General features: G+C 51.8%; 1 protein-coding gene and 2 non-coding genes across 9 annotated transcripts in view; all 3 read right to left on the bottom strand.

The window, feature by feature from the left end:
- Nucleotides 1-757: 757 nt before the first annotated feature.
- Prrc2b (proline rich coiled-coil 2B) overlaps nucleotides 758-13,282 on the bottom strand; it is an 82,620-nt gene continuing 70,095 nt past the window's right edge. For all 7 annotated transcript variants that reach the window (XM_026777906.1, XM_005346086.2, XM_013345849.1 and 4 more), the window contains 8 exons: nucleotides 12,942-13,134; nucleotides 12,138-12,235; nucleotides 10,904-11,031; nucleotides 10,336-10,576; nucleotides 8,265-8,420; nucleotides 7,732-7,823; nucleotides 5,741-5,822; nucleotides 758-4,541 (listed from right to left, as the gene is read on the bottom strand). In XM_026777906.1, the coding sequence (XP_026633707.1) occupies nucleotides 4,410-4,541; nucleotides 5,741-5,822; nucleotides 7,732-7,823; nucleotides 8,265-8,420; nucleotides 10,336-10,576; nucleotides 10,904-11,031; nucleotides 12,138-12,235; nucleotides 12,942-13,134 (1,122 nt within the window). In that variant the 3' untranslated portion in view covers nucleotides 758-4,409. The remainder of the gene's footprint in view (nucleotides 4,542-5,740; nucleotides 5,823-7,731; nucleotides 7,824-8,264; nucleotides 8,421-10,335; nucleotides 10,577-10,903; nucleotides 11,032-12,137; nucleotides 12,236-12,941; nucleotides 13,135-13,282) is intronic.
- LOC113455969 lies at nucleotides 8,917-9,001 on the bottom strand. The gene has a single exon (XR_003376868.1). It is a non-coding gene; the product is annotated as a small nucleolar RNA SNORD62 (small nucleolar RNA).
- On the bottom strand, nucleotides 12,480-12,564 carry LOC113455970. Its single transcript, XR_003376869.1, has one exon. It is a non-coding gene; the product is annotated as a small nucleolar RNA SNORD62 (small nucleolar RNA).

The following is a 13,282-nucleotide window of genomic DNA, read 5'->3' on the forward strand; positions in this document are numbered from 1 at the left end:
TGATCTCAGATTGGCTAAATCTCTGCTTAGGGATTGGTTGGTTTTCTGATTAGTTGACCAGGGGGGCAGATCTGGTTCTGTGTTCAAGGCCAAACTTTTTTTTAGCTTTTGGCTCTAGTTTTGGGTCCAGAGCATATTTCTTTCACTGGGCCAAAGTGTGTTCTTTTGGCACTGGTTTCAGGGTGTTTCTTTCACTGGCTGATTTGAGGACTAGAGTGTGTTTCTTTGGCTGGCCCTTTTACCCTACAACTTTCCATCCACATTGGGGACATCTTTAGATTCTCATCTTAAAGCTTTAAAACAAAAAACAGGACATGTGGGGCAGTGGTGGCGCACGCCTTTAATCCTAGCACTCGGGAGGCAGAGGCAGGTGGACCGTTGAGTCTGAAGCTAGCCTGGTCAATAGAATGAGTTCCAGGACAGGCTCCAAAAGTACAAAGAAACCGTGTCAAAAAATAAAATTAAAAAAAAACTGAAAACAAAAAAAAAAAAAAAAACCCAGCAACAACAAATACAATTATGGGAGACAAAGAAGCAAAAGTCACATGTAAAATACCATACAAGAGTCCCACAGAGACTGCTAGTGTACTGAAAAGCTGTTTCTCTGGAGACCCCCGCCTGGCTGACTCCCTGGAACCCTACACAGTGCAGCACTCAGCTAAGACATTTCTCTCAGCCACTCCTAGTTTGTAAGCTACGGAAACAGTAGAACTCTTCCACCTTCCCAATGACTGAGAAATAAAATGGACACAATCTGAGAAAGCATGGTTGGCTTTATTTTTTTATACTTTTTTATTTAAATAAGGAGAGTTCTTTCATACGGAAAGAGCTAGTACAATCACATATTTGAAAGGAGAAACAACAGGGACTGAACCGGAGGGAAGGGAAGGTGAATTCACCATTCCATTTCCCATCCGAGGTAAGAGGTTCCCCAAATCACGTCTAAACAAGCTGCACGGTACACCTTTAACATCGTCTGCCCTTTCAAATATCTGGTCTTAGTGAAGACAGAGGAAAGGCCAAAATAAAAGGAAAAGAAGAAAAAAGACCCTCAAAAAGAAGAAAAACCCCCAAATCTTTTTCTACAAAGGGTATGAGGTTGAAAGCTGAGGGCACAGGACCCGTTTTAACAACTGAGGAGCCTTGCACGGAGCCTTCACGGGACTGCTGCTCCAGGACTGTGACGTGCCAACAGGGGGCCTGGGGGATGAAGCAGGTGGAAGCTGCAGGGGTCACGTGCCTGGAAAGTCACCAGTCAGAGCTGGTGGGCCTAGTGGAGAACACAGCCGGTGACGCGCTCATCCCCACCTTCCCAATGACTGGGCCGCTCTGTTCCAGATAACTTGTCTAAGAGGCAACGCACAAGAAAGCTGACTTTCTGGAAGTCTCCACTTCCCACTCAAAGAATACAACGAAGACACATTTTTGTGCCGTTGGTTGTAAACGATGCCCAGCAGGCCCTCTAACCCAGGCTTGCATCGCTGGAAATGAGAGCAAATAAACCTGAATATCTGGCAGAGGGGAGACCCAATGGATGTCGGGAGGGGGTGGGGAGGTGGGCTTAGCCAGAGTTGCCTCATGGCCTCAGCAGGCACTCTTGTGCCCTGAACTCCGAGGTCCGACATTCATGACGTCATCACAGCTCCAGAGGACAAGAGAGTAATGTCGACACTGAGATGTCCCGGTAGCTCTAGCAGCAGGAGAGCGACCATGGCTCTAGACATGAACCAGCTTTTCAGAATGTGTAATGCAGCCATCCTTTGTTTGCCCCCTAAGGAATCTAGACCCAGAAGTGTTCTGTGAACTCTGAATTTGAAAATGGTAAACTTGGGAATAAGACAAGGAAAGCAACTGTTAAGAAGCCATCTTCAGTTGAACACACCATCAGGACCGACAGTACTGAAGAGTTCCTGGATGCCAAGCCATGGATTGCACCATCAGTGGCCCAACAAAGCCACCAGCATTAGGAGGTAACTCCAGTAGGCAGGAGTAAATAATTCTGCCCCACCTCCATCAGCAGTAGAAAAGACAGGTGCTGGGTTTTGCCTGCTCCCATAAAGGCCATGGCACCTAGACAGAACTCCTATGTTTTATCTATGATCTGAAGAGGGGGTTTGAAACCAAAATAAGACCCCAAGTCCTATTATACCTTGAGCTTGGTGCTAAAATCCACAGGAAGAGACACTGCACTAAGAACTTGGCTTGACCAGATCATACGAAGGGCAGGGACGTCTGGAGGCCTGAAGCCTGCCCCCTGTCCCCAGAGTCCGGCTGCAGATGTGCATCTCAGCGGGGAGGAGCCCACAGCTGAGGTCAGAGGCAGGAGCACAACTTCACATGCAATCTCCTGCCTCCCTGCACAGAGCAAGCAGACATCAGATAAACAGAGCAGTGGGACTTTACTTTTTTCTGTTCCATCTAGACCTACAACATCAATACATATAAATAAATTCTAGTGTTTCTTGTTTTTATTTGGGGTGGGAGGCAGGAGGGAAACAGGGTGAGAGAAAGGACTGGAAACAGGCAGCCTCCTAAGTTCCCTTCTCAAACAGGAAGTGCCATCATTCTGACAGCAGGCTCCCGAAAGGGCACATTCTGAGTTTGTAACAGCGTCCTGGACTGTGAAATTCTGAAGGAGAAAGCATTCGTTTCTTTTGACACATAACGCCCACAAGCATTAGGGGAGGTGGGTCTAGCCGCATTTCTAAGGACAGGTAAAGGTGACTGTGTGTGGCTTTTACTGAGATTTGGCAGTGGGACAGAGGGCTCAATCACTGGGACAGTAACCAGATACTTCCAGGGTGAGGGGACAGCAGGGACAAGACAGATCTGTGCCAGGGACTCTAAGTGGGCAGTGCTTTTTAGGAAGAGCCGGGACAAAGACGTGACTAAAGGCTGGAGGGCAGAGGCAAGAAGGGAGAGGAGCTGAGAGCTACAGATGCTTTTCACAGGCCTGCCCTGTCAGGTAACCCTGGGGACAGTGGGGGGGGGGGGGAGCGCGACTGTGCTTCTTTCCAGCAACTGGCAAGGCAGCATGCAGCCCCTACAGGAGCACCCAAGATGCTTCTGTTCTCACAGCCATAGCAATAATGGCAATAGATGCTTGTCCCAGCCTTCCACCACTGTTGAGTTCTGAGGCAGGTGGACTCCAGCACCCCCAGGTAGGTGATTAATTGGGGATCCCAAAGAGTATCTGAGCAACTTGAAATCCCCCTTCACTTTTCTTTGAGTGACGGGATGATTTCCTTGTTCTTAGTGAGAGCAGAAAGCCCAGCACACAGGCGCTCACACAGAACCTTCTGCATGGGGCAGTACTAAGAAACCATCCTTTTAGGAAAGCTTCACTGGCTTCTCTGCAGGCCACTGTACTTTGACCTTGCCCAGTTGTCTGAGGATAGGTTACTTGGCAACCTACCCACCCTGCTTTGTTACTGGGAGTGAAGGACACGAGGAATGTCCCATAGCCTTTGCTGTTGCAAACTCTAACAGGTGTCCACCTCTGTCCTACTGGTTTTGGTGATAAGCTGTGAGGGATGGATAAACAGGGATCCAGAGGGACACAGCAGGAAGAGGAAAGGAAGGAAATGGGGAACACGGCCACTCAGAAGGCTAAGGAATAGAGCCTCAAATGCACAGTCCCCTAGTGGGGTCTATGGTTTGGTCACCTCTGCCAATGCTGACTGTAACTCCACAATTCCTTTCTGGTCCCCAACACTCAGTGTGTCCACTGACTTCAGAAGGGCCCAGAACAGATAATTCTTATGCTGAAACATCAACTCCAAGCCAGAGGCCGGAACTGAACTCAGATACCAACCTTATGGCACCGAAGGTAGCAAGGGGCCACCAGATAGACTAGTTACATCCTTAATAAGGCCAAAGGTTAGCCAACTCTGTGTGTGTGTGTGTGTGTGTGTGTGTGTGTGTGTACACTCTTAAGAATCACCTCTTAAGGTAGCACTGGGACATGTCAAACAGGACAGAGATAAAAGGAGACCACTGGGGACGGCAGAGCAGAGAGAGGACAGCAAGGAACGTATAAAAGTTCAGCTATACAGACGTAGCTAGCATTTTGTTCTTCTTTCCCCTTTGTAAAAACCGTAGCTGCTTTTTAAAACAAAAAGCCTTCAGCTAAAATTAAAATGACCCTGCTGCCAAACCACTGTGCCTGGGGATGGGGCGGGCGGGTGGGTCTGCACTGCGCAGGAGACTCACTCGACAGTCACTGGGCAGAGGGGTGGGAAGGAGGGAGTCTGCTCTTTTGTACCAAAGCAAGCAGGTCGAGGTCATATATCCACGATGTGGGCTGGCTGACGATGGAACTTTCAGGAGCTTTCGGGAGCGGAGAGAGCTCTGTCCAGGCTGGTGCACCACCCGTCCCTGTCAGGGTGAGGCAAAGACGCCAGGCCCCTTCAGGCTTTGCTCTCCTCCACCTTGACCGCCCGGGGCTTGATTGCTCCGGTTCGCTTCATCTGGGAGGTGGCTGAGGAGGCCTCCTGCAGCTTCACGGTTCCCAGGCTGGGTTTTTCATCCACTCGCTTTGCCTTTGGACAGACGGACAGGAAAATCAAAGTGACCACAGAGCAAGATGTGTAGAGACCCCTCCCTCCCTGCTCCTGAGTCAGACCAAACACTACCCTCAAAAGCCCAGGGAGGAGTCTGGTGTGTAGCCAGAACTGCCCTGCCCCTCCCCCAAACAGGCACTGAGTGCAAGATTCAGAGGCAGGAAGACTCCGGGGTCTCTACAGAGAATTCAGCAGTAGCATATCCTGGGTGAAGCATTTCCGTTCCCAAGGCTGATGGGAAGAACCTTTCTGAATCAGTGCCCCACTGGCAAGCGAACAGCCCCTTCAGCAGACCACTTATCTGTAGAGGGATAGGGCCGACTTGGAGTTCCCAGATCTTGGCCCATGATTCAAACCCATCCCAAATGCCTCTGAATAATTACATTTCTTTTCCCCAGGTCCCAATTTGATCAAGATTCCCAAGCAGGGTTCCATTTGTCCGCAGCTCTGCACAGTGGAGTGACCACTGCAGGTTTGTTCCTCATTTGGTCTAAATTCTGGGAGGAAACTTTGTTTGGGTGGCTTTCTGTCTTTTTGTCAGTGCCAAGGACGGAATCAGGGCCTCCCATGTGCAGGGAGGTGAGAGGGTCAGAAATCGTTCCATAGTAGGAGGTGTGTCCCACCAAGGAATCCTGGGAAAGAGGGGTGAAAGGAGAGCCATCACTCTCACACCTCCACCTGCCAGTGACAAATTTATCAAGCCCCAGCCAGCTTTACAGGAGGAAGAAAAAAGGGCCTACATGGAAAGACACTGAGGAATCCCCACAGCGGGGAAAGCTGCACCCCAACTATGATCCCACCCAGGCAGACAGAGACATGCTACACCACTCACTAAAGCTAGCACGTACACACACCCCAGCCTCTGAGCTAACCCAGGCCTAAACAGGTCTCCCAGAGCGCCATGACAGTCCCAAATGGCTGGGGATAGTACTCCTTCTGGAGTCACCTCTTGTGGGAACCAGTATCTTCCCTTCTCCGCCGGACAAGGAATGATTCCGATACCCATCAAGAGAAATGCTTTCGCCAGAAGGGACTCAGGTGGCCCAGCTCTAAGCAGTAGGGCATATTTCCCTATTTTTATTAAAAAGCATCCATCAGATGGACAGTCCCCTCTCCTATGGCGCTGGGAGACAGGCCTAAGTGTCCAGGGCTGCAGGGTCTGGAAAGCCATCTTCTACCTGTTGAACGTAGTGTCCCTGCACAGAGCCCATGTTAACTGCTGATCCAGAGGCCTTCCCACTGGGGCTAGCAGAGCTAGGCCTGAAAAAACCAAAGGCAGGGTTGAGAATACACACGTGTCACCACAGAGATGGAGTCAAAGCCTAGCAGCACACAGAGGCAGATTGAGCCAGGGAGGGCCCTCTGGTCAGAGGCCCTAGCAGACAGAAAGCAGAGACCTGAGACAGTTGAGAACATAGGACGGGGAGAAGGGTGGTCACCAGTGTCCCTTGGCACTTCCAGGAGACACACCCAGGAGAGGATATGCAGCCCTTGCTGTGAACAGGCAGACAGTGGCCGTCCTCAGGCTGTGGAGCGTCTGGACTAGTGTAATGCAGTGCCCAGATAAAGGCTTGCAACCAGCACCAAGAAACTATAACGGGAGTGATCTTATTAGCTCTCCGTTGGGGAAGGGAGGAATCCACAACTGCTTTTAGTCCCCGAACCCCTTAGATATTTGAAGAAGAAAGGTCTTGTGTCTGAAAGAGTACTAGGCAGATGTCAGTGGGTGTCTTGAGTGTGCAGCTGTGAGGTGCTGGGACCCACCACCCTGCTAAAAGGCACCCTGTGGACAGCATACCCCTGCAATTTCTGACCAAGGCCTCCCTTTTTTGCAAGGCATGTACATCTCAGTTGCCCCATTTCTCAAAACCTTGGGAAACTATACAAGTCCAGCAATCTCTCTGGCCACCACGATGCCTGTGACATGACACCCAACAGCCCCTCCACCTCTAAAGAGATAGTTCCTAGGACCTCAGATACCCCACTACGAAGACTCAAATCCCTCAGACAGTTAACATGGTGTTTACATGTGACCTAGCCACATTCTCCAGTAAGCTCTCGTTTGGTAATAGGCCTCATGAGTTTGAGTTAGCATATGCTCGATACTGACCCACAACATGCAGCTCCTCCTATATACTTGAAAGCTCCTTCTAGACTGCATACCAACACTATGTAGATAGTACGTACACTATATTGCTTAGCAATGAGGACAAGAATCATTTTTGGTCCCTTCCCCTCCCAAATATTTCCAATCTGCAGACAGAGAGCCAACAGTTTCTCCCGAGGATGAAGCTGCTTCCTTACTATACCCAGAGTACTGCAATCACGCTGGGCAGGCAGAACTATGGTGTGGGCTCTTTTCTGAAGCTTCCTTCCCCCTCCCTCCATGCACACCGTGCTGGGCTGTCCTCCACACAGCTCTGCTAAACGGGCCTGCTGCCAGGTAATGACAGCAAAACAAAATGCACGCATGCACAAACAAAAAGAAGCCGCAACAGCAAGAACATAGAATAAGAGGAACTGGGGGGTGTCCATCAACCCCCCGTTTGTGGAGTTGACACAACGGAAGTAAGTTCTGGTCCAACACAGCCAAGTGTCAGGTCAGTCACAGTGGAGGCAGGACTCTGCCTGCAGACTGTGTTAAACTGCAGGTGTGTTTGTCCCATTCCGTGTGTAAACACAAGGCATTAGGCTGCACACACCATCAGGCCCAGGGCTAGAGTTATGTCCCTAACCCAGCACGGGGACCAGGAGCTCCTGCACAACCCAGATACCTCTGAATCAGGCCAAGGAGAACATGGGTGGTTACTAAGGAAAACAGTGGGCACCAGTCTGTGGTATGGGAATAAAGGCCACCCACACCCAGCACTAAAAAGTTCTGAGAGGGGTCGGAGGGTAAGCTTGGATACGAGACCTTGGGGCTGAGGCTGACACCCCAGAAAGCCCTCTCACTCCTCTGAACATCTTACTCTGCAGATCAAACCCGGCTTCCCTAGGACTCCCTCTGCCGTAGTTAACTAAAGCACAGCACGCTACATGCTGCAGTGATGCCAGGGTATGCGAAGGAGCCTTGCTGCAGTGCTGTTGCCATTCTCCTCGGACACAAGGGCTCTTGGGAGCGACTTATGGAAGACCTAGCAGTGGGCCCACCCCCAGGGTTCATCTTTACCTGTAGGCTTGCGGGGATGGTACGGAGCCTCCGGAAGGAACATTCTGTTTACTGTCGGCAAAGTGGAAGCCTTTCAGCTCCATCTGAGCGGACTGGAGTAGTCAAGAAACAACACGGTCACTCAGCAGGCAGAGACAGCCTAGCCCACAGTGGTTCCGACCCCAACCAGGCTCAAGGGACAACTGTCTCCTAGTGCTTATTGTTGCTTTCTCTGTGGCCCATTACCTAAATACCAGCTACATCAGAGCTCCAGTGGCCTGATAAGAAGTGCAGACTCCTGTGTTTATTCAAGAGTCTGGGCCCTGCATCTGTGGTGGTTCCAAGTGGCTCCTCCCCATTGGCTGAGGCAGTGGCTGCACATTGTTCACATGCCAGAACCTGTCTAGTTTATACTCACGCAAGGAGCCTATGGCATCTGGGACTCTGCAGACTTGCAGTGTAGACACATGAGGTTGGGAGCCTGCACTCCCTGTAATCAGCTCTGCTCTAGGAGTCTCATTTGAACAAAGCCCCCATTCTGGAACCACCTTTACCTCTCTGCTGGTGTTCAGGACCGGTGGTTGGGAGCCAGGTGGAGGAATCCTTCGGGGGGCCCCAACAGAGAGACTCTGTCCTGGAGGCAGCTGAATGGACTGTGGCAGGATCAGTGGCTGCTGCCCGGAGCCATACCGAGGCAGTGGCATAGTGAGCTGTTGGGTCACAGGACAGTCAAAGGGCAGAATGAACCTGGGGAGGAAGCTAAAGCATGCAGGTGGGAGTGTGCGTAGCTCCCTGGGTGCTCGAGGAACCTGATGGGGGCTGTGTGGCCTTGGGGAAGCCACAGGTTTAACCTGTAGACTCGAGCAGTGACAATGACAGAACACCATACATGACACATGTATCACATGTCACAAGATCAGATGGCACTCGGAGTGCAGGCTCGCAGGGGAAGACAGCAGAGAGCTCCTTATGTCTCTTTGTGTGGCCCAAAGATATGAGGCACACTCTTCTGCACCAATAGTGGCAAAAAAAAAAAAAAAAAAAAAAAAAAAAAACCCCAAAAAAAACCAAGACCAAACTGGAGCCTCAGAGACCCTTCTGGAGCATACCAGACAGCAGAACAGCAGCTCCCACAGGGCCCAAGCAATCATGAAAAAGATGGGGGGGGGGGGTTTAAGAACTGGGGGGAGGGCTGGACCACTTAGGTCTCTCAGTCTCTGTCCTCTTCATCTCCCTGCTTTGAGTCCACAGTGGAGGGTCAGAAGGATCTATTGGAACTGCATCACTGAGACTTGTGGTGGCACCAGGACCTCAGAGCAGAGTCCAGCAGGAACAGATAGTCAAGCAAGAGATGCCTGGGCTGCTATACTCACTGCAGTCTATTGGGGACCATGATTTTTTTTTTTTTGGGGCAAAGAGTTAAGTCCCTGTAGAGACAGCATGGCACTGGTAGTGAGGATGCATGTATCACAAACACTGAGTCTTTCCTACAGGCAGAGGCAGCAGGAGCACCTGAAGGACCAGCAGAGGCAATGATAGGGGATAATGGAGACTGATGAGCAGAATGAGAGGGACCCAGCATGCTGGAGCTGCCAGAAGAAGACACAGGGTTGCAGAAATGAATCTGGGAATGGGCAAGTGCTTGGATGATGACCAGAAAGGAGAGCAAAGATAGGAATGAAGGTGACATCCTCAATCGGACAGCAGCAGGGGCAGGTGGAGGAGAGAAGAGGGCGTGAGGAGAAAGGTGAGCTAGGGATAATAGTGTGAAGAAGGTAACTTGAAGAGTGGGGCAACTGGTGGATGCTATAATGGGTGGCTGGGGTGCAGCCCAAAGAGGACCCTCAATTAGAGCTTATATCTACACTGATAGGAAAGAGAAGGGTACTAGACAGGGTGGCCTACAGGATGAGGGGGGCTTCCTAGGAATAGGATGCTGCTGTGGGCCAGAAGCACACAGGCAGGGAGGTGTGACCATGGGCTTCTGTGGACCATCACCACCTGTTTCTATGGTGATGGGAAGCAAGGCAATGGGGAGGGGGCAACATGGGAGAAGCAGCAAGATGTGGGCTGTTCGGATGTAGGGTTGCTGGCAGACAGAGGGAGCGCATGGCTCTGAGGGTCTACACCCTGGGGAGAAAACAAACCATGCCACAGGGTTGAGAGGAGAGCTCATTCCAGTAGTGTGGGGTTGGACCACTGGGAACTATTAGTCAGAAAGGTAGAGCTGGTGACTATGTATGACCAACACTGTGGGCATGGTAAAGGGCATCGAAATGGAGTTAAGAGGGTCAACCAGGAGCCCACAAGAAGGAAGGGCTCAATGACAGATTGGCCAGTAGAAAGCTCCAACATGCGGAGAGGGCAGGCCTGCCATCTACGGCTCAGGCTCAGGCGGACACTGGAAGAAGGGAGGAACAAAGTCACCTGCCCCACTTCCATTCCCACAGCCTCCATCTGAGGGCTGCAAACGTCTCTCCAACAGCTCTGAGGAAAGTTAGGTCAGTAGAACATAGTGGTGTGGGGACAACGAGAAGAGCTCTGCAGCAGAGGGATTCACATGACATCACAGGGGCAGCTGAGAGAGTGGAGGAAGGCAGGGGCTTGAGAGAAAAGCAAACTGACCTGTGGAAGCTGGGAATCCAACATCTGGGAGGTACCCAAGCCGGTAGCCTGGCCGAGCTGGCCCTCATAGACCAGTGCCTGGTTTCCACTCATGGGCTGGTAGGGTGAGCCGGACTGTGGCTTCACCATCTCCAAGGGCTGTATGCCAGGAAACGCAGAGTACGGGGGTTTCAAGGCCGTGCCCCCAGAGAGGATCATAGTGCTGGGTGGTGACAGGCTGGGATGCATGTACACCTGAGACCTACAAAAGCCAGGTGGACGTTAGCTGTCGTCAACACTGGGGAGCACAGCGGCTGAAGGCTTGCACACAGATCCGACTTCCCCAGGGAACTATTCAGAGGGCTTGGACGAGCCCAACGCTGCTGACTGGGGACCATGAACACACCCAAGCTGTGGCAGGCCCAGGAAGACACAATGATGCCCAAAGCTGAGGCTATTATGCATACTGAGTGGGAGTGGGGTGTCGGGGAAGAAGCTGGCACTGGGTAGGAGGGATGGGCACAGGAAGAACATTACCCAGCAGAGGAGCACAGGCAAGCACAGCAGGGAAGTGCGGAGTCTCTCTCACCTGAAAGGCTGCAGTGAGCTGAAGATCTCCTGGGACTGGGAGACAGGGAGCCCACCCCTCAGCCCAAGCTGCGCCTGGGCCTGCAGAGATGTGTGGAGGGAGAGTGGGATCTGCTGGGCAGTGGCAGCCTGCAAAGAGGAACCAGATGACGGCTGCATTGAGCCCAACACGCCTCCCCACCTCCACCTGCTCCTGGCCTGTCAGCAAGGGTGCGTCCCAACACATCTGATCTGGCTTCCCACAGCCAAAGATCAGCAGCAAGACAAGGCACGGTGGAGCCCTAACACTGGGACACTGCACGGCAGAAATGAATCCAGCCAGGCATACACATCAAGGGGGCGGATATGTGCAAGGTGAGTGTGGTGTCTCACACTTGTAACAACAGTCTGTGGGTGTCTGAGGCTAGAAAACCTCTCTAAGCTCCAGGTCAGCTAGGGCTAAATAGTGGGTTATAGGTCAGCCTGACCACAGAGTAAGATTCAAAAATCATAGGGGCTAGAAAGATGGCTCAGTGGTTAAAAGCACTTGTTCTTGCTGAGGACCTGGGTTCAGTTTTCAGCAGCCACATGACTGCTAACAACTGTCTGTAAATCCAGTTTGGAGGATCTGATGCCGCCTTCTGGCCTCTGTTCGCGGTATATGCACATAGACAAGTGTGCAAGCAAAACACCCATATCAAAAACTGAAAATAACCCTTTAAAGAATAAAAGGGAGCACTGAGATTCATTAGTTGGATCAAAATCTTGGAAAACTAAGCACGACATGTCTTGAGAGCTGTGACAGCCCCCATCCTCTGGATCAAGACTCGCAGTAGGAAGGAATGCTGCCGTGGTGTGTAGGAGGCCAGTATCAGTCTTTGGAGGAGGTTCCAAAACAGACTGGCCTTCAGCACAGACAGAATGTCAACCTTGTGCAAAGTCAACACCCTGCCTGTTCCTAAAACTCTCTCTTTCTAATGCATCTGTTCCCAGAGACCCAGACTTTTCAGGCCCCCTATAGCCAATGTGCCCCCACTGTAGCTGACTCCAGCTAAGAGAAGCAAGTAACAGTATCTGGGGTGTTTACTCTATGCCTCTTTCTCTCTCAGAGATTCTTTCTACAAACACTTTCTGGGTGCTATGGTCTGCCAGTGCTGGGGATCATAGGAGGCAGGGGGCAAGATCACCAGCAAAGAAATGCCGAGACCAAGGCCACGCTGCCTCTGACCTCTGGCCACTTGGCTTCCCACCCTCACCTGCTGGTAACTCTGCTGCTGAGGTATCGTCTGAGGAACCAGCCGGGGCTGACTTGCAAACACGTGGCCGTCCAGGTACAGAGGTGGGAGGTGGTTGCCTGGGAGGAAACAAGGCAGACAAGGAAGCAAAGGGTCAAGTCTCCTCACTGTACACGGCCACGTTCCCCAGGGGACTCAGTGGGGCTGAGGACACGTGTGAGCAGAGGCTGTGTGATTCTCTGCTGTAACACAAACCTCAGGCAACCCAGGCAGTGCAGGAGCAGAGTTCCTAACCACTTAACCACTCACCAGCAGGGCTGGGCCTTTGGGAGGGCTATTTACTATGGAAGAGAGCTGCTCAGGTCTCTCAGTCTCTGTCCTCTTCATCTCCCTGCTTTGAGTCCACAGTGGAGGGTCAGAAGGATCTATTGGAACTGCATCACTGAGACCTTGGCAGCTGGGCCCTCAAAATCCCAAGTAACAAGTATGATGACAGTAAAAGAAGCAGAATAGCTACCAGCAATGGGGGACCCGAGTTTAAGCCCTTGAGTCATGGTGCAGTCACCCCGTGGCACAGGGTCACCAGCCTGCTTTATAGGAGAGGTGACATTAACCAGGGTCTGACTGAAAGCCATCTCTCTGCTCACTCCTCTCTGGCCACTCCCTCCCTGTGGTACAGCAATCCTTCCTCCCACAACAGAGCAGGTGGGAAGCTGTAACCCTGACTACAATCAAGTGTCACTCTGTGAGAGCAGAGCTGATAATCCAGCTTCTCTCCATAGCGAATGGAGAAGGCTCCCGAGCCTGGCTCAGGGGATGTGATACCTGGCATCGAAGCAGAAGGCGCTACAGAAGCCACAGGCATGGGTGGCATGGACACTCCACCAAAGGAGCTGTAGCTGACTCCGTTGGAGGCGCCCACAGAGGAAGGAGGCTGGATGCCCGAGCCTGCACCTCCTGGAGAGCTCTGCTCCGGCAAACTGGGGGAGTTTTCCCAAGCCTTGCGTGCAGACTCCATCTTTGGAAGCAAGAGGAGGGGAGGGATGCAAATTACTACTGGGAACAAAGGGGACAGTAGCAATCTAAGCCAGGGGCGCAGAAGGGTTCCCTCTGTACCTCGTCACAAGTTGAGGCACTGGTGAGGACCCTAGACCAATTCAGGCCTG

Source organism: Microtus ochrogaster, chromosome 4 (assembly GCF_000317375.1).
Source record: "Microtus ochrogaster isolate Prairie Vole_2 chromosome 4, MicOch1.0, whole genome shotgun sequence".
Lineage (NCBI taxonomy): Eukaryota > Metazoa > Chordata > Mammalia > Rodentia > Cricetidae > Microtus > Microtus ochrogaster.